General features: G+C 41.5%; 1 protein-coding gene across 1 annotated transcript in view; it reads left to right on the top strand.

Moving 5' to 3' along the window:
* Positions 1–2,704: 2,704 nt before the first annotated feature.
* Positions 2,705–22,270, top strand: part of grik3 (glutamate ionotropic receptor kainate type subunit 3) — a gene marked incomplete at both ends in the record, with an annotated part of 377,990 nt that continues 358,424 nt past the window's right edge. The window contains 1 exon segment of the mRNA XM_084336312.1: positions 2,705–2,825. Coding sequence (XP_084192438.1) covers positions 2,705–2,825 — 121 coding nt within the window.

Below are 22,270 nucleotides of genomic sequence, written 5' to 3'. Positions count from 1 at the left end.
CCATTGATCGCTGTCTGCTTGTAAACGCAACAGCAATCATTTCACAGGGGGGGTGGAATAAAGAGTGGACTGTCTTGTCATATCTGGATGTGTGAGCTGCAAGGTGTCACCTTGAATTACCTTTTAATCTACTTCATGGGGAGGGGACTAAGTAAATACAACAGAGGTGGTTTGGTTTAGTAACATTAGCCCTTGGGTGCTCTTTCACCCCTTTGTCTCACTATACATTAGACAGTGTTGACACAGGAAAAATTATTATAACGCTGAACAACTTCTACCACATATGATTTGAACTTGTTTCAATATCCATCCATAGCATAGAGGAGTCTTTTGGGTTTATTACCATTGCTCACAAAAAACAAAACGTTACCCACAGGATGCTTTATTAAAATGACAATTCAGTAAGATACTTTGTTCAATATAAGTGTTATGGTAGGCTACACTCACCTGCCCCGGGCAGACATTGATCACTCCAGTGATCATCTCCATAGATCAGAGAGCACAGTCACTCTATAGTCATCTCCCTATAGAGGGCACCCACAGATCCAGAATGTCTTGTTTGCTGGGGCTGTGTACATATTTGAAAGAACAGCAAGTCAATGAATCTTGATAATGCGAGAGCCGGGCCACATAACTCACATTGATAGTCCTAACATTGTGCCAAGCAGCGATAAATCTGCTCTGAGAGACATGAATATGCAGTGGCCGTCAGTTGGGCTTGTTCTCGCTTGCTATACCCCCTGATACACATATAGTTTGTTTTTGTCTCCTATATTCCATGCAGGGAAATAAAACCAATGGGTCACAGCACTGTCTCATCAACACTGTCCTATGCTCATTAACACCAAATCATTATATCACTGCCTTATTCAGAATACAAAATATTTTAATTGTAAATCTTCAATAATGTTAAAAAAAAGAAGTAGTATAATGGTATATTCAGGATACCGAATCTGAAACCTCTAGTCTTATGGTATGCATTTGTGAACGTCATTGTGACACCAAATATGTGGAAGTACCTTGTACATCATGAAACATATACATTAAACACTAATCAAATTAACAAAAAAATCCTAAAGGAGACATTGACTAAAGGGAGGCACCCCTGTTCTCTTTCAAAAGTTAGTTTCTATTCAATTCCCACAAGGGAATTGGATATAGGGAACATTATGCAAAACACATAATAGGTTTGATCAAACATGTGTCTCAAAATAAGTGCACATATGTAACTCCATGTCCATGCTTCCACCCAGCCCTTACTGCAATGGGAGAATATAGGGGGTGTGCGGGCAGGGGAGGGGGGGCATTGTATGTTTCACCTGCAGCAGCTTGCAATTGACAGCTCTATAAAGTATGAAAAATTGACAGATAGGCACCAAGCAGTTAATGTGCTCAATGACACAGACAGAACGCCTCCAATAACAGCGATAAGAACCATGCTTTGTGTGCCAAGTCCCCATCAGCTAACATTTATTTTCCTCCATGCAAATATTTATATTATGTCAACCCATTGGCGGTGGTGCACTTTCCTATAGTGTACAATAATTGTGTGACACTTTGGACATGGTCACATATGGATACAATGCTATTTGGCCAATCCTGTAAGAAATTACTGTTCTTGTCTTGTAATTGTCACCACAAGATACCGACTATTTTCTTGTTAATCTTTTTTCAGTAAGAAGAAATTCAAATAATAACGTCGCGCAACATTATCAGCCAAATGCAAAGATGGAAAACCGGGTAATGAGCCGTATATCAACTCTGAGTCTGCGTAACAACGCATGCCTCTAGTCGCACCGTGGTCCGTGGAAGAAGGGTCCTGGCGGCGATCCGCGGCTTTTTATGCGATACCTTTTCATTTACCTTATGCAATTTTATTTTGCAAATTGAAGATAATTCAACGACACGGTGGCACAGATTTGAGTGCACTTCAACACACTCAGCTCCGTGCTGTATCCATGCGCAAGAGAGAGAGAGAGCGCGCAGCGGAACGGAACGATCTCTCTACCCTCTCCAAGTCTTTTATCGGTTTGGCAGAGGACACGGCCAGTTACCATAACTAGGATGCGACTCATGATAATGAAATTACATTATATACCTAAACTGAATTTCTGAAGTGGAAAGTTTTTGGCACGCATTCACACTGGCACTCTATACGTGTAACGTATTCCCCTGTCTTTTGTGGGCAACAGAATCGTTCGAGGCGACCTGAAGTTCCGCAGGCGCTGTTCCCGTCCGCGCGTCGGCTCGAGGTGGATCCAGCTCGGTCGCTGTGGTGCTCGAGTCAGTCAGTGGCCAGATAGCATCGACGGCAGGAGGAGGGGATACAGAGGAGACTCCTGCAGGCTAATTGTAGCGACCAGTGTTCGCAGGTGTATCACTGATCCTGAGCCTGTGCGGGGAATCACTTGGGGCATCGTTCTGATCGAGCCGTTCTGACACTTCTGAGTGAGAGAAGACGAAGACGAAGACGAAGAAGAGGAAGAAGAAGAAGAAGAAGAAGAAGAAGAAGAAGAAGAAGAAGAAGAAGAAGAAGAAGAAGACGAAAAAAGAAACTGGGAGCATGTTGCACCAAGTACAATGAGCGCACATTTGTCGCAGCTGACTCCAAAATCCACATATGACTCGGTCGAATTCAAATTTGATGAGCAATTGTGAGTCGCCATTGGAATTCTAAAAAAGTGGACCCCACGACTTTACAATCATGCGAAATACTTGGCTGTCTCGTCCCCGGAGTTCGATTTTGGAATACTGGACATCGCTCATCATCGCGTGTCTCTTTTGGATTCACTACTCTAATGGGATGCCTAATGTCATTCGAATAGGTAAGTTGTCAACATTTGCATCGCAAAAACTGTATCTTGAAAGTTGCACCCTGATCATTTCACAAGCGACGGTCTGTCCCTATCTATCTGTGCTCGTGGCAAAGATCTAGTTTTATGACTGCTGTCTTTCTCAAATATAGGTAATGTCCCCCTACTTAAATGTCGGGGGGCATCATGTGAATGCTGTCTTTCAGACTGAACAGAATACACGTTAGGCAACAGGAGATATGTTAGATACTTAAGTGTGCGGCTGCTCCATTCAGAGGGCAAACCAATGGAATATTGTGTGTGAATATGACCTCTATGTGCGCTGTCTGTCTTCCATTTTTGCATTAGCCCATATTTAGATAGAGGCTATTGCCTATCCCACTGTTATCACTCAACAACCTATAATAATAACCTATTATGCATTAATGTCAACGTAATGATTTATTGAATGGCCATAACCAACCGACCTCGAACTACCTCCGAAAGTTTGCAAAAACTGTTCGACGTGTATTGTTATTGACAACAAATATAGTCAATAACCACAAACAACATGCACTGAAAAAAAAGTACGATTAAAGTTGGACGACTTTAATATTGTCAGCAACACCTGTACAGCAGTTATAATGCAGCTCCGAACACATACGGATTCAAGTTGATCCCATTTTGCGCATCCATGGCCTATGTAAGTCATTCTTTTTTAATGTCCATTATTGGCACTGTCTTTTTTTAATCACTCTGTGAAAAACAATGTGAGAATTGTCTTTCGGGAACTGGCGATGCGATGAAACATTCTGTGCTGCGAGGAGACAGGCGCAGAATGAAGATCAATACGTTTTTGTCTCGAGGCAAATCGGTTTTGACATCTGGCGGGGTGCCATGCAGGACAATTACTCAAAAAATGCAATTGACCCACATTAACACACCACTGCAAAAAGTACAAGTGAATAGATGCAGGACCCCGATGGTATATGCTACTATTTTTTTTCTTTTCTTTTTGAAAACACGAAGACATAGTTGCCAACTGGATGCAACCTGTTTCTCTCAGATCTTTTTTGATATTGTTCATTTATTGAGTCTATTAATTTTACAATATCGTAAGTACATACAATGTATTCTACTTAAGCTATTCAGAGAGGACAGGCCGTGCCATCTATTTCCTATGACTATATATCAGCAGACCAATATCCCATTCACATTTTATTATACATAATTAATGTCGAGGCCAGTGGATTGTAATTGATTGCCATGTTGATTCAAATTAAATTAATTCTATTTTAACAGTACAACCACAGTATTTTATTGCAACCTTAATGTTGCCAGTCTCTTTTGTATTTCCCCCTCCACTTTGAATTATTAGAGCAATGTCAAGAGAAAACAAACCATGATGTCCAACACTGGAGAATAATGTTTGGCGCCGAGTATATTATAGATGCGGCTCTTCATCACTTGAGCTGGCCCCACACGTCCCAGTGATTGACTGTTCTGCACTGTGACAAGAGCTATGACTCCATGTGACATTGCTGTGTATGGACTTAGGGGGATTTCTTAGAAACTGCCTGGATTCATCAGGCTTTGTTTTCAGTGATGTAAAAGGAACATTCTTTCTTTTACTACAGCAGCGCATTCAATAGAGACCAGAAATAGACTCTGACAGGCTTTGTTTTTGAAATGCCAGAGTGCTGAGACAGATTTACTACAGTCACAATATTGCTTTTTTTTAGAATCTATTTAAAAAAAAATTCTAGTGCAGGTGCAGTTGGATTTGTGTGTTCTTGTGATTGTCTTTTGACAGTTGGCTGAGACGAGGACCATGCCAGGAGAGGGTTGCTGAATTTGCCTTGATGTCATGCACAAAAACATTCAAAAGACTCAACTCAGAAATAATGTCTGTATAGTGTATATGAGCTTTCCCTGCTGAATGTTTTTTGTGCAAAAGTCATCTTTGTATCCATTTTAGTTTGCACAGTGTTAGTAGGATAGGCCTAGTGTCTGACAATTCTTTATGAATTGTGTAACATTTACAATATTAATAACATAATGTATAAATTCACAAGATTTGTGAAAGCCATTTGACATGAATTGATCTGTTATAATCATCATTCGGCTGTCGTGTGTTCATATTTCAGCTATTCTGCACATTTCTGCTCATCTAAGAAAGTCTGCTGTGCAAAAGTGGGCACGTTGTTTTCCTGGGATTGTGTGTGCTCTGGACACTCACAGACTGTACACACACACACACACACACACACACACACACACACAGCCATGACGTTGACACCACCAGAGGGCTCTCTCATAGTCCACAGCCTTACACAGTGGCTGTGTGGAACGCTTGGACTTAGCTTACCAACACAAATAAACCAGTCTGAATAATCGGAGTGGGTGGCGGAAATATTAAGAGCCGTGTGTTCTCTTGTCTCGTGTCTGCTCTTGGTTTACGTGGCCTAAGCAGTTCTCCCAAGTACACCATCTGGGTAATGGTGGGCATCCAAGGTGGAGTTGTTGCCATTGATTTTACTGCTTTTACAGTGTGCACCGCTCCAAGTTGAGGCCAGATGGTCGATCAGACTCATTCTGCAAGCCTGTGAATCTCGTGCGGGGAAGAAAAGACTGTTTCTGCTGTAGCCATCCTCTCCCACTGTGCTTCTCTCCTTTTTTCCTCCCTCTTTGCATGCCTTTATTATGCCCCCCCCCCCTATTCTAAAGATTTTTTTTGTGAAGCTCGTCATCCCATCTTTCACTGGATATTGCAATATGACCTTGATACAGACATTATTATTATAATTCTTTGATTGATCCGGTTGAGACTGCTCTCAGAGGAGTGCATGCTGGATTATATAGTATGATGCTGGCATGTATAGATCATTCCTGTGCTTTCATTCACATTCATTCATACATGTGGAAATAACTGTTTGAAAGGCACAGCATGTACATATTTTCATGAAATACATGACAGTCACTGTGATTGTCGCTGTCTGAATATTCTGTAGCCCGTATGAGCGGCTTCCTAATAGCAGATTTCATCTCATCTCCTCTCCATGCATCATTTACTAGTCCACAGGAAAGGCACAGATTGATTTAGCCACAAATAGAACCTGGAAACTCACAAATAGAAGCACAAATCAGATCACTGGGTAGTGGGCTTACAGTTTAAACAGTGCTCTAAAAGTTGCTCTTATTTTGGTCTAATTTCAAACATCTTCAAAACAGATTTAAAAGCAATACAGAAAATTGTACGCACTGTCTTTCAATGATACCTTGCTTGTGATAATCCTAAATGGATAGCGAAGCAAAACCAGATTTCTTTTTTGCAAGAACGTCAAAACATTGGGAGTTTGCTTCTGAAAAGGCAGTGTTCTTTGCATTCAAAAATAATGGCAACACTGCTAACCAATCAGCAAGCTCTTTATGATGCTTCAAATTACAATAATTCATGCGGTAGAGGGAAGGTGCTAAAAGCTATATATTACCTAAGAGAGTGGAACCCGTTCCAAAAGCACCATGAGAAATAGAGCATCTTTATAGTTTTCTTCATGAGAAGGTGAAGTAGCAGTTTTTCACAGGTCAGTTGAATAAAATGATCTTGTAAAATGTTCAAAGTGACACAAATGCACCCCACCAAAATAAGAAACAGATTATGTATTAAATGTATGCATTCCTTAAAGCCAGAAAATAGCACAACGCAATTACGAGCAGATAGCTATTATGATACGTCTCTTCTCATCTGCGTTGGGACTTGGGAGACAGAGGTTGATGAAAGTCATTTATCATATTCCTCAGCGAAGTTGCTCACTGCCCGACAGGGATTTATTGAATAATCAATTACTTTATCTAGCTAATACTTAAAGTACTTCATCAGTGCCAGTTAATCAATCTTCCTCATGATTTTATGTCGCTTTCATTTCCTTGGCCCCTCAGTTTGGTCCCCCTGTTTCAGGCTGGCTTTGAACGTGACTTTTCAGACTCGGCAGTGAGGCACTTAAAGCGCTGTATGCTGCACGACCACTCAGAAGCCTCTGTAGGGGGATGCCAAGGCTGTGGCCGCCACTGTGTGGAGATCTCTAAACACTGAGCCACTCCAGAGGGTCGTCTCTATCCCTGCACCAGCGGAGAAGGGAAAGTTTTTCATGTGATAAGCTCTTGCAGCGGGTGGGAAAGAGAGAAAGAGTCTACACACACATGCACACGCGCGCGCGCGCGCGCACACACACACACACACACACACACACACACACACACACACACACACACTCACACTCACTCACCCTGAGATCCACCTCACTGGGGTTTGTGTTAAATGTCTCTGAAATGACTCCAAAATAACATCGAGAGGCAGCAAAAAGCCCCATAATACTATTTCAGGATTCGACTTTCAACAGAGTCGAACCCGAAGAATATACTAGAGGAGGACAGTGTAGCAAATAATGGGTTTGAGGAGGGGGAGGGAGGGGGGGATGGAGAAAAAAATACTATCATGTTGAAAGAAGAAAAGAAAGAAAGACAACAACGACGGTGTGCAACATCAAAAGTTGTATCAAATGAAGACGGCCAACAGTTCCTGAATGGAGATGAATATTTCATCTACATTTAATCTCTCCCCAGACAGAAGGCGGGGCGTGCTGGGGGGTGTTGCCGGTACGAGGCTTTTGGAGGCCAGGGAGTTGTCGTGGTGAATATGAACAAAGGCTGAGAGAGGTCACAGTATTGGATCCAGAGAGAGAGAAGGAGCGAGAAAGAGAGAGAAACGGTTTCTTTGATGTGTAGCTCTGTTAGAGAAGGCAGATGGAAGGATGGAAGGCTGGTGGTTGTTTTACCTGTGCTTAACACACTCCTTAACCAGCTTGTACAACATGTAGGGATAGGCAAACTGAGGCCCCAGTCAAGGTATGATTCTCTTTCCTTCCTCTCCTACTCACTCACGCAACCCTTGTAATTATGTTGGCATGCTCAGGGGCACATACATGCGCACGGACACACACACACACACATACACACACACATATCCACTAACATTTAACCAATATAACATCTGGCCTCTCTCTGGTCAAACTCGCACGCACGCACGCACACACACACACACACACACACACAGAGACCTTATAAGCCCACACTATCCACTAACATTCTCCAAAACATATGTCAGGTCTCATAGGGACTCTTGTACACAATCCAATCCCATTCTCTCTGTCAGCACACTCGCGGCTCGTCATTAGCTTCAATCTAGCTGATGAGAAACGGCAGATGTTGGTTTTATTCTGCAGAGGGCCCGTCTCCCGATGTGCCGTCTTCCGCGCTCGCCTGCAGGCAGCAGAGCGTCCTGCTTATACACAATAGGAAGGAACATTCCACTTCCAGAAACAAAGAAGTGCTCCGGGCCACACTATGTATTCTCTTCTGTAGCCTACCTCGTTGAAAATGCAGCCAATCTTAAGTGTTTTTCTTATTTGATTTTTTGTTCTTTATTTATACAGGTTTTGCGAAAATTATCTATTATAATAATAAATATAATAAAGTATAATGTTATTATACAAATACATTGGACAGATAAGTACAGTTTAGACACAGATGATCAAACAAGTCGTACAACAAACAAACACTTACAGTATAATAAAAAAATATATAGATCCATCATGTGATTCCCAGGCAAAAGTGTAATAAATGCGTAATTTTCAAAATGCACTGCCTAGTCAAGGTGTAATAAATATGTAACGCTCCATAATATGCATCTGATGTGTCCCATCACTAGGGATGGGTACCGAATACCGAACCAAAACACGTCGGTACTACAGAGTATCGAATCAAGTGAGAAACCGAAAAAATTAAATAAAAAGAAAAATATTTTTTTTCATGTCAACGTTCACACGCACAATATATGCTTACCTAGGATTTGACTTGATTCAACAACAAAGCAGTCGGAGCAATGACAAGCCGAAAACTGTCGAAATTGTAGTTATTTGAAGTTTGGATTTTATTTTTTACGACTGAGGTAGGTAAATTAAATTTCTTGAGACTAAAGTACCGAAAAAAGGTACCGTTGGGTACCGGTATCGATTCACAGGTACCGGTATCGGTTCAAATGTGAAAGGTACCCATCCCTACCCATCACTAACACTAATAAGTATTAGGGTTAAAAGAAATTATGAGTTAAATCTTTTAATATATGCCTTTACCCATGGATGCATGAAGCTTTAACCCTGTTTGTCTCACATGGCCAGCCTTTGGTTCTTCATGCAACAAGATCTGTCCATGTGAGAGACTAGTTGAATCAAGAAACATGGCGGGAGCTGCTTCAGTGACGGCACCGCCTTCAAGCCTAAAGGCAGATGTATGGTTGCATTTCGGATACAAAAAAGAAGAGCTGGACAAAAGCAAAACCATAATGTAAGATGTGCAAAATGGAGGTGAAGTCATGTGGAAATACCACAAATCTCCAAACCATTTAACGAGACATCACCCAGATACACAATCTGAAAAAAACGTCAGATCCAAAACAAACCACACTGAAGAAGTTACAGTACCATCCACCGTCTCCGCCTACCCAACTTCCAAGGATATGAACAAAAATATTCACCCGTAAAGCGTGGTTTAAAATGATGGCTTCCAAAGCCTCATTAATATACTAGAACCATGCTACGTTTTCCTGACACACAAACATTTGAGTGAAGCTGCTCTCAAAGATGTACGCAGATGTGAAACATAGGGTCGTAATAACTTCACTTAACTTGATTTGTGACAGCTGGACATCCAGAGCAACGGATTTGTACTTCTCACTATATTGATGATGACTGGAGACTCATGTCTCATGTTTTACAGACTAGAGCAACTGAAACCAGCCACACGTTGAGTAATCTAGCTGAATTGTTGTCTGAGGCGATACAAGAGTTGGAGCTTACAAAAACCGAGCCATCGTCTCAATTTAGCCTCACAAGCAGCTCTCAAAAATCTATTGCGCAGGGTGAGGCACATTGCGTCACCTTTTCATCATATTACTACGGCAAGCCTCAAGCTCAAAGAGAAGCAAAGGATTCTGGAGCTGCCTGCACATAAGCTGGTGATTGACGTGGTGACTGGGTGGAACAGTGTGCTGGAGATGCTGGAACGCTTCCTGGAGCAGCAACCAGCGATCTTGGCAGCTCTGCTGTCACCTGAAGTGTGCAGGAATGAAAGCGATCTCTGCACTCTGACAGAGGTTGACATAATGGTCGCAGAAGATGTGGTGAAAGCTCTTAAGCCACTGAAGACAGCCACACTGGCAATGTCTGAAGAGAAGTCCCCAACTCTATCCGTCATTGTGTCTATGCAGCCGTTGGAGAAGATGCGTAGTGTCCCCCACAACTCCACCGTGATTAAGGACCACAAGATTGATGTATACAACAAGCACAACAACAAAAACTTAAATTCAAGGTATTACTTCATGTGTGTGGTAACCTTGAGTGAAAATAGTCAGAAACAAATACATTGAAGTTTGTTTCCGAAAATACAAATGGTAATACAATGTGTTTTTCTTTTCTTCTTTTTGAGCAAAGACTAATTTATAACCCCTGTGCTTGGTTATTTTACATGATAAAATATTAAAATACATGTGTATGAAATCTCTTGCCCTGAAACAAGCGTCAGCACTAGATCCTCGCTTCAAGGTATTTTATTGTTCAATAAGGCCTGTGACAACATATCCACTAGAAGCTGCTGGTCAGGAGCAAGTGGAGGCTTATTTTATAGAAGTATACAAATAACCGATTGTTCCTATGCACTACAGTATTTGAATATCAATTGTAAATAGTATTTTTCTTACTGTTCGAAATGTTAAACAATTCAATTCCCCAGAGTGTCACCAATTGATAGAGCAGAGGAAGCTGTTGAAGTGTATAATGCCCCTACTGTGATGCCCAAACAGTTGTTTGACCAAGGCACTCCTGATAGCGCCCACACCAACTCTTCAAAGAAAAAAATAAATGAATGTCAGAACTTAAGCTATTAACAACACCCCATCATTTTATTTGTAGCATATTTAAAACGGATAAACTCACACTGTTTTCAGAATTAAATCCCATTCACTGTCCTGAGCAAAGAAGAATGCAACCAAAAAAACACATTTAAATAAAAATAATTTCTAGATAAAATATTACAAATGCTTTAAATTAAACTATAATTTAGCAGAGTTAAAACACAGGCATATGCTACGACAACAATGGGTCTCATTCACCAAGGACTTACGACAAAAAGGGCTTTCTCTTAGGGCCATTCGAGACCTTTTCGGGCCGATTTTGGGATTCACCAACCGTCCCAATAAAACATATAATGAATATTATATTATAATATATTGTCTATATTCATGTCTTGCCCGAAAAGGTCTCAAATGGCCCTAAGAGAAAGCCCTTTTTGTCATAAGTCCGTTGGAGAATGAGACCCAATAACTTGCCTGCATCTGATAACAGAGAATGACATTGCGAAACAGGACTTGTAGCTACGACACACTTTTCATATCTCTCTGCCCCTCTCTCTCCCTCTCTCTCTGCCCTTCTCTCTCCCTCTCTATCTGCCCCGCTCTCCCTCTCTCGCTGCCCCTCTCTCCCTTTCTCTCTCGAATTTCGCACGTTGACAGAATTCTTTGAGAGGGAGGGACAGAAAACACCATGCAGTCCAGAAGGCAAAATCTCTCCAATCTCTGTTCACTGTGTGTGCTGGCACAGCTACAATGCAGTGTGGAGATACATGTAGGTCTGGCAATGTGAGACTAGTGTGCGTTTGGCCATTTGTAGATCATTCTGTGTGGAGAGAGAGAGAGAGAGAGCTGTAAAATTGCCGGATTTAGCACAAGGCAAATTTCCATCCGTTGTCCCCAAACATAAAGACAGGACATACAGTATAAAAACAGTAAGAAATGTACAAATAATAGGGGTGTAAAGGTATCCGTACCGTACCGAACCGTTTCACTGTGTACCGTACCGTACCAAATGGCTGCGTAGTGTACCGAACGAATACAACGGTATGTTAACCACTAATGACCGCCCACTGGGGGCAGTTTTTTTTCACAATCTAATATAATTATAATGAATGAATCTTTTTTACAAGTCGATTATTAATTTCAATATAGAATATTTGTTGACAGCCCTACAAGTTTATTAGTTATTAGTTACTGCACACTACATCACCCCTGAGTGGAACATGGAAAGCCAAACTTTCCCCCACTGTACCGAAAACCCATACGGAACCGTGACTTCAAAACCGAGGTACGTACCGTACCATGGTTTTTGTGTACCGTTACACAAAATGTAGCAAATACCTGCACCTGCACCAAATACCTGCACCTGCAAACGACCAGTTTGTGAAGCAGTATTCAATGTGAGAGAATATCTGCAATGAAAGTAAGTTTATTTGTTTAAAAAAGGCTGGATGTGTCTCAAATTAACTAAATTAAAATGGATTGTTAAAGGATAGGTCCAAGATGACTCTGAGGTAGGGCTGGGCGATATGGCCTCTAAATGATATCGCAATATTTTTTGGTCATATCGCGATACACGATATATATCGCGATATTTTGACATTTCCTCTAAATCACTTAAAAATGCTTGATTTAACCCTTTGATGCATACAGTCACGCCAATATGATGATTATAATAAGTCCCTGCAACATATGTTTGCATTATTAAACCATGAAGATGCTTTAAAAATTATTTAATGAAAATGTACTAAGAGTAGGCTACTGACACACTAATAAAAAAAATTATTTACATCTAAGACAATTTATATAAAAACTCTTGGGTGCCTAAGACTTTTACACAGTACTGTGTTTTCTATCCACTTTAGCCAAACACACACACACACATATATATATATACACACCCTACTGTGAGAAAATAATAATCACACACAAAGGTATAATGGCTTATAGCAGATTTAATGATTTTAGAATATTTCAGATAATGAAATTAAATGTTTATATCATCAACTATCCAGTTAGTATTTATACTGTCTGTAACGTTTGGCTACTTTAAATCACTGAATGTAGAGAGAGAGCGAGAGAGAGAGAGAGGGGGCGAGAATGAACAAGAGAGCCAGCCCCCCCCCCCCCCCCCCCCCCTCGGGTTTTGTTCTAGGTTCGCGTTTTGATCGTCTAAGCTGCCGTAGGTGATGACGTCACACTCGAATGTAAACAGGAAGAGATGGAGATGGAGACACACGGAGATGGAAATTGAATGATATACAGAAACGAATAACCAATAAATATGTAGTTATGTTTAAACTTCTGTTGTCAAGCGTTGTCAATATAACCCACCCCCTTTCCTCACGAATGGAACTAGTCTTGTGGAGTCCGCTTTGACCGTTTCCCAGGGTTAGCAGCTATCGCTAGTTAGTTTAGCATAATCCTAATGGATACCTTGGTTAGCAGCTACCGTTAGCTCATTGCTCGTGTCAATTGAATTACATGTTATTAAAGGTCCGCGCTGGTCTGTCTAATGAAATTACAACCGCAACATTATATCGCACTGTACAGCCCTGACTACACTAATGTTAGCCTATAGCTCTGCCGTCCCTGCTACACTCGGGACCAATACACTAACGTTAGCCTATAGCTCCGCCGTCCCTTCTCGAGGAAAGCACTGCGAACTGTCTCTCGGCCGCGGGCGGCGCCATATAAACTAAATACTCGATGTTCGCGATATAGTATAGTACTACATCTCTGGTAGAACAATCCGCGATACATCGAGTATACTCGATATATCGCCCACCCCTACTCTGAGGTACTTGAAATGGGAGACCCCCCCCCCCAGAAACACATTAGACCTTGTGATGCCAACTGGTCGTTTGCTGAACATCGTGCATACAGTTTTATTTGTATTTAGCAATAGGCTCGTGTTTTTGCAACCAGTATTGGACCTTGTTCAAATCATTTGTGAGGTTGCATGAGATCATGAGATACAGTAGTCGTAGTCTTCATTGATTAGGGGTGAACGCTATTACCCATTTGTTAGGGGTGTAACGGTACACAGAAACCACGGTACGGTACGTACCTCGGTTTTGAAGTCAAGGTTCGGTACGGGTTTTCGGTACAGTGGGGGACGTTTGGCTTCCCATGTTCCACTCAGGGGTGATGTAGTGTGCAGTAACTAATTGTATTTGTAGGGCTGTCAACGAATATTCTATATTGAAATTAATAATCGACAAAATAATAATAATTATATTTGATTGTGAAAAAAACAGCCCCCTGTGGGCGGTCGTTAGTGGTTAACATACCGTTGTATTCGTTCGGTACACAGCCATTCGGTACGGTATGGTACACACTGAAGTGACTGAAACGGTTTGGTACGGATACGTGTACCTTTACACCCCTACCATTTGTGCTTCACGAATGTTGAGAAACCATATTTACAATGTAAATACGCATTCAGTAGCGAATATAGTGTATCTGATGTGGCATTTTAATAGATTAAGAATTTCTATTTTTATTCAGCTCGTCTTGACAGGTAATTAAATCAAGTTTTTATAAGCTGTGTAGTAAAATGTATATATGTAGAATTAGAATGTGAAATGAGCAGATTGTGCGTGGCACCCCTGGATGCATGCAGGGGAGTGTCCCCTTTTGGCTCCGGGTGGAGGGCGCATGCAGGGGAGTGTCCCCTTTTGGCTCCGGATGGAGGGCGCATGCAGGGGAGTGTCCTCTTTTGGCTCCGGGTGGAGGGCGCATGCAGGGGGAGTGTCCCCTTTTGGCTCCGGGTGGAGGGCGCATGCAGGGGAGTGTCCCCGGGACCAGTGTCCCTTCTGAGAGAGTTTTCTCAACCGCTGGCAATATTGTTACTGCACAAAGGAGCTGTACACTTGATGAGCTCCTTTTACAATCTCCAAGAAGTGAGAAGTCACAAAGGGCTTCGTTTCATGGGCTTTAAAGTTTACAATATCCAGAGGTTTTAAAACACATTAGCGATGTTTATGTTAGTAATGTTTGTAGCCACCTTATTTACACTGGTGGGTTGCCTGGTGATTCGTTGTGAAGTTGTTGTTCATAATAAAATATGTATATAGGTTTATATTGGATTTGTTTACCTATTGTTGTACTATATTGTGTTGACCGCTGTATGTGTGTTAGTGTGTTAGTGTGTTATGAAAGTACATCAATGGAACTGCTTTGGGGTCAATTATTAATGTACACGTACTAGCGGTGTAACGGTACACAAAAACCACGGTACGGTACGTACCTCGGTTTTGAAGTCAAGGTTTGGTACAGGTTTTCGGTACAGTGGGGGAAAGTTTGGCTTTCCATGTTCCACTCAGGGGTGATGTAGTGTGCAGTAACTAATTGTACTTGTAGGGCTGTCAACGAATATTCTATATTGAAATTAATAATCGACTTGTAAAGAAATTTAAAAAGAATAATTATTATATTAGATTGTGAAAAGAAAACAGCCCCCGGTGGGCGGTCGTTAGTGGTTAACATACCGTTGTATTCGTTCGGTATACTACACAGCCATTCGGTACGGTACACACTGAAACGGTTCGGTTCGGTACGGATACGTGTACCTTTACACCCCTAACACGTACACAATAATCTTAATAATGCACCAGGTTAGAGGGTTCCTTGTGCAATTTACAGCATTAGTTATTTGAGAACCCCTTTCATATCCAAGCTAAATTGATATTGTAACTGAAATATCCCTAACCGAATAGATATTGAATCAAATCAAATCAGAAATGTAATCGAGTTGGGACCTTGTGAATCGATAGATTTGAGAAATCAGTGGCAATACCCAGCCCCTAGTGAGCGAGGAAGTGCAGGTACTTAGCTCCTTGTTCAGTCACACTTAATTATGATCATCCAATAATCCAGGCCACTTGGGGCTAATGGAAGGGATCTACCAACCAGTAAAATAATCCTATGACACAGCAGGGCCCACTCTAGCCCCAGCTAGTTTAGCCTAACCACCACTCGGCACGCCAGATGGTATTTTCATATCATACTACAAAGTGTGTGCTCCACAGCGAAAGGTCTGCTGCAAGCATATGCTTCTGATAAGTATTTAAATAAATAAAACGGAGGTTTCCCTTTATGTTAATGCAGCTCATCTTTTTCATCGGGCGGGGAAAGAGAAAAGAAAAGAGGGAATGATCTTTGTCCCGCGGTTAGCAACCTTTGTCTCGCGGTTAGGGTGTCACAGGTTTTGACACAACGTCATTATTACATATTGTTAATGAACGAGTGTTCGTTCACGGGCGTACCGGAGTTCATATGGTACCTGGTTTTCACAGCATCGCACAAGTATAAAAAAAGAAAGAAAAGCCCATCAGAACGCTAGCCTGATTGATTGGTAATGCAGTCTGTGTGTGTGTGTGTGTGTGTGTGTGTGTGTGTGTATTCAAGTGTACCCCCCGCAGGCCCCCTGGTACACTGTCATTAAGGCAGGACGTGTGCTTTTCCTGGATTTGACAGTGTTTTGAAATTCATGGCTTGTCAATGTTGGACTATTTCTCCGTCAACGTTTCTCCACCGAGGCACTGAATCAAATTTCATGCTCCGGCCATTTGTCTTTATTATGTGTCCATGTCCTCTTTTTCCATTTGACTCCCCCGTCTCTGCCACCTCGGGCGCAGCAAAAAAAAAAAATCAAATAACATTAAAACAGTCCAGAAAAGGAAGGAGCAGAGGTAATTTTGCTCCCCGGATCTACTTTAGCCATATAACACAGATAATTGGAACGATCTCGTCAAAGGTAATTTGTTACATTTCAGGAGCAATTTGCCTTCACTTCTGCACGTTTTGTTGGCGCACACACACGTGTGTTGCTGGAGCATGAGTGAGAGAAAGAAAGAAAGAATGAAAGAAAGAGAGAAAACGTTGGCTGCAAAGAGGAAGCTTGGGGGATTCTTATTTAGCTTGTTAATTAGCCTGAACCTTTTGATCCCAATTTTAAAACCCACCACGTTGCGAGACTGCGCTCTTTTGTGAGTTGCTCCGAGCGAGATAAAAACAGAGCCTCCGCCTTTCAAGCGGCGCATGGCATTCAAAAGAGCTGCACGTTAGCACCGCTGTCCTCCACACCTCATCCTTATCCATCCCCAGACACTCTGTGTAAGCCTTCTGACACCGCCGGTTACATACAGTTACACGCAGGCGTTACAATAGCAAGACCTTTTCTTCTCACCTCGTCATTGTATGCAGGGTTTGACACTAAGGGTATCTGTGGCCCTGCATGGGTTTTCCCGCCCCTTTAATAAACCTATCATTGTTATAGTTTCACTGAAAATGTCAGGCTCCTGTTGTGTGATCCCCCCCCCCCCCCCCCCCCCCCCCCCATAGGTAAGGGGAGCTCTCTGGAGCACTGGGGCAGAGCAGGAGTTACTATTCAACAGTGATGGTGTGCTAGCCGGGGGAAGAGTACTTTCTACCCATCTTCCCCCACCGGGCGAAAGAGGGAGAGAGGGAATAGATAAGACAAACCTCTCCGGGGTCCAAAACCGCTGGGGGATATCTGGGGAAAACCGAGATTCCCTTCCGCTGTCCATGCGGCCTCACCTTTTTCTCCCCCTGGGGCGGTAGCGGCAAGTACGAGCAGCAACAACAACAACAACAACACAACAACAGAGTGTATAAAATGGAGCTCTCTCTCTCCAACCTTGTCCCTGCCATTGATGGATAGCCAGGAGGTTGGAAGTCACTGTCAATTTAGTTAACACACAGCCAATGCCCAGCAGATTCCACTCAGCTGCCCCGGCGCTGTGCCTTGGGCAGGCGAGACAACGTGGGAACGGGTCGGCCCGCTCTCAAACCTAACGCTTTATCGGCTCCCGTTCCATTGTCCAAAGTCATCCCCAGAGAGCAGTGTGGTTAACCTGTGAATCATTTACAGGCAGCTTGCCTGCATGGAACCAGGCCTAGATATAGTATATGGCACACGAGATGGAGAATATCATTCATTGACTAGCGTGTGCGTGTTGGGGGGGGGGACTTGGGACTTGGAGTAATGCTATGATTTAGCTAAAGCTATCAGCAGCAAAAAGGTGAAATGGTTAGGTTATGGAACCAAATATCAGGGTGACAAAAAAGATATTTAACCGGGACAGAGCACACGGTCATCCCTGGGCATAAAATAAAATATTGTTTGGTTCCTGTTGGTTGTCAGTTAAGGCCATGGGTAGGTAGGGAATTTATTTTATTTGGATAGGGAATTTCTTTATTTAATTAAAATGTTCACGACAACATGGATGCATGTACTCTGCCAGCATGTTTAATATCCATAATACTAAAGGTTTGACTAAGATTTTTATGAAACTTTATTGTAAAAAAATATATATATATACATTTAAAAAAAATTTACTTAAAGAGAAGACGGAGGTCTCTGTGTGCCCAGTTGAGGTCTGGCACCCTGGCATTGGCGGTGGAAGTGGGTAGATTCCAAGGTAAACCTGAGGAGGAGCGGTTGTGTGTTCTATGTGATCTGGGAGTGGTGGAAGATAAATGTCATTTTGTTTTTTATTGCCCTTTGTACACCGATTTGAGGAGGGTTTTAATTGAGAAAATTCAAATTGTAAATCCGGATTTGTTTTGGCAGTCTGAGAGTTGTATGTTGAGTTGTTATTTTGTGGAGGACATCTTCAGTTTTGCAGGATTTTTGGAGAAAGCATGGCACTTTTTTGAGACAAAACACACTATATTCCTATATAATTGCATATGAATTCTTCTTGTTTCTTTGTTTACATACATTGCTTACAGCTTGTGTTATATTTCGTTTTATTGTATTTTCTTTTTTTTGTGGCCATCTTGGTCTATATATCATAATTTGTCAAGTAATTTGTCAAGTAATTTGTCAAGTATAATATTATATACTTATTGTTATGTGTCTTGTAAGCCCATATGGGCTGGGCATACACCTGTATGTAAGACACAAAAATAAAAAACATCAATCAATCAATATATTAATTAGGCCCTTTCACCACTTCAGATGGGCTTGGGAGAGAATCACGAGATGCTTGCAGAGGTTGCAGGCCTGTACACTGCGATGATATGATCGCAAATTGCCCCCTAATTTGGTCCGTGCGAGTTTAAAATAATATCTGGGGGCAAGCTTGCGAGTGGTGATTTCAACCCTTCATTCGCATTTCACTCCTAAATTAATCCATACAAATTGTAGTAAAACATTAGCCTACAACCAGGGCTGTACAGTGCAATATAATGTTGCGGTTGTAATTTCATTAGACAGACCAGCGCGGACCTTTAATAACATGCAATTTAATTGACACGAGCAATGAGCTAACGGTAGCTTCTAACCAAGGTCTCCATTAGGATTATGCTAAGCTAACTAGCGATCTCTGCTAACTCTGGAAAACGGTCAAAGCGGACTCCACAAGACTAGTTCCATTCGTGAGGAAAGGGGGTGGGTTATATTGACAACGCTTGACAACAGAAGTTTAAACATAACTTCATATTTATTGGTTATTCGTTTCTGTATATCATTCAATTCCCATCTCCGTGTGTCTCCATCTCTTCCTGTTTACATTCGAGTGTGACGTCATCACCTACGGCAGCTTAGACGATCAAAACCCGAAGGGTCTCTCTCTCTCTCTCTCTCTCTCTCTCTCTCTCTCTCTCTCTCTCTCTCTCTCTCTCTCTCTCTCTCTCTCTCTCTACATTCAATGATTTAAAGTAGCCAAATGTTACACACAGTATAAATACTAACTGGATAGTTGATGATATAAACATTTAATTTCATTATCTGAAATATTCTAAAATCATTAAGTCTGTGTGATTATTATTTTCTCACAGTAGTGTGTATATATATATATATATATATATATATATATATATATATATATATATATATATATATATATATGTGTGTGTGTGTATATATGTGTGTGTGTGTTTGGCTAAAGTGGATAGAAAACACAGTACTGTGTAAGAGGCACCCAAGAGTTTTTATATAAATTGTCTTAGATGTAAAAAAATTTTTTTTATTAGTGTGTCAGTAGACTACTCTTAGTACATTTTCATTAAATTATTTTTTAAAGCATCTTCATGGTTTAATAATGCAAACATATGTTGCAGGGACTTATTATAATCATCATATTGGCGTGACTGTATGCATCAAAGGGTTCAATCAAGCATTTTTAAGTGCTTTAGAGGAAATGTCAAAATATCGCGATATCATTTAGAGGCCATATCGCCCAGCCCTACTATAATGGTAAAATAGTTATTTAAAAATTTGCCCCTAAAAAATATTCTTTGCCCCTAAATTTCTCATTTAGGGGCAAGTGTGCCCCTAGTGAAAAAGCTTAGCGTACAGCCCTGGTTGTGGGATGGGTGGCTGTCATGGTAACAGTGCAGGGATGGATGGCTGTCATGGTAACGGTGCAGGGATGGATGACGCATGGTAGCGGTGCAGGAATGGATGGCTGTCATGGTGGCTGTCACAGAAAAAAGCATTTCATATAAAAGTATTCTGTATTTTTTACAAATATGACATATGACAACTAATAAAGACACTTGAAACCTGAGAAACTTGGTAACGGGTGCAGGGATGGATGTCTGTCATGGTAACGGGTGCAGGGATGGATGGCTGTCATGGTAACGGTGCAGCGGCTCATGTTTTATGTCGCTGCTGAACTTGAAGGTGACTGATTGGTGAGGAATACCAACGGCACCTGGTGTTTGATTGGTCGACCACCGAAGTAGAAGGTTGATCTTCCAAATCAATTCTCCATCGCTGAGAGTTAATAAGGACTAGATTATCGATTGTTATGTCGATATGTTTTCCAATCTCAGTTAAATGTGTTAGTTGAACACTTTCCTGTGGCAGGCTTTGGCTTGTCTTCATAAATACAAATATTGTTATGGTAGGTCAGGTCACTGTGGTGGATCATGTCCCGAATACCTGTTTCTGGGCTTCGAATATACATCAGCACCATTTTATGATTAAATATTCAAAGCTTTACAACGGCATTGGGGGTGCTGTTATGTCTTCAAACTTGCTGTCATTATTAATTCATTATGTCTTTATCACATGCTATCATTAGGCTTTTTTATTGTAATTATTATGCTATTGAGAGCCTAAACGCAAAATCGGACTACAAGGTTTTCCCTCTTCATTGACATTTAATTGGCTACAACGTGCAATAATCAAATTAAATAAATTACAGCTGTAGTCTATAAAATGAAATTGCTCGTAGGCATAATGAAAAATAAATAGCCTGTAGCTTATGCTGCTGTCAAAAACATGTACTTGTTTACAGCAGTAGGCTAATCCACTAAATAAATTGGCTTATAGTCAAACAAAATAGCATCTTTATACATATAGAGTGAAATCGGTTGCTCATGAAAAGAAAAAAGAAATAAGGTCCTTGTCAGTGTTTAGACCGTTACTTGAAATCTTAAATAATTAATGGCATTTCTTCTGTTGCCTTAAGATTAAAATTAACAAAAATAAAGTGTAAGTCATTTGAAGCTCAATAAAAGCAATAAATAAAATGTTGCCTTTTTTCCACAGTTAATGAAAACACTGGAGTCAGGGTAGCCTACACTCTGCCCAAGCAAGATACCACCCATGCGTGGACAGCGAGACACAATGACAGAAAATACCTCATTGGAAAACGCAAAGTTTCACGGGTAGACGAGAGCTAAATAGGTAGATAGGCATCATCTCACACACATCCAAAAGCTAGTTTTGCACACATTCATTTAGTTTGACAGTTATTGAGAGTGTATGCATTTGAATATGGCCAACAGTTATGTCATCGGGGACATTGAATCCTTTAAGGATTACAGCTCAATACAATTATATTTATAAGGTAGCAGCAACATATGGGCGGCTGAGTGGCGCAGTGGGCAAGGCGCTCGCCATTAACGCAGGAGATGCTGGTATCGAGCCCAGCTCTCGGCGTTGCTTCCGGCTTGGCCGGCCGTCATACTAACACAATTGGCAGTGTTAGAGGGTGGGAAAGCCGGTGGGTGGGGTTTGGACGTTGTGGACAGCGACTCCTACAGGTCGGTTGGGTGACGCCGGTGCGGCGGAAACAGGACTTTTGGGGGTGCGTGAGCCTCCCACGTGTTACTCCTCGCCACTGAGAGTTCGAGCTGCTGCGGTGAAAAGATGCGACAGGCTGCCTCCTCGTGTACCGGAGGGGACACGTGATGCAAGGCTTCTATCCTCACTACAGCCGACCAGTGGGAGGCATAGTCTAGCAACGTTCAAGACAGGAGAGGGAAGAATTGGAAATACCAAATTGGGATGGGAGAAAAATAGAAAATGGGGAGAAAAAGTGGATAAAAAAAAAGGTAGCAGCAACATAATTTCATGGAGCTGTAATTAACAAGGGTTGAATGTCCCTGATAACATCACTAGTGGCCATATTCAAATTAATTTACTCTCAATAATGGTCAACCTAAGTTAATGTGTAGATTGTTATAGATATATGTGATTTCGTGTAACCCCTTGAAATAACCTTTTGAACAAAAGCTATCAATGAAATGT

The sequence above is a fragment of the Notolepis coatsorum genome, assembly GCF_963971535.1.
Source record: "Notolepis coatsorum genome assembly, chromosome: 19".
Classification (NCBI taxonomy): domain Eukaryota; kingdom Metazoa; phylum Chordata; class Actinopteri; order Aulopiformes; family Paralepididae; genus Notolepis; species Notolepis coatsorum.
The sequence above is the reverse complement of the archived record's forward strand: the minus strand, read 5'-3'. Positions and strand labels throughout refer to the sequence as shown.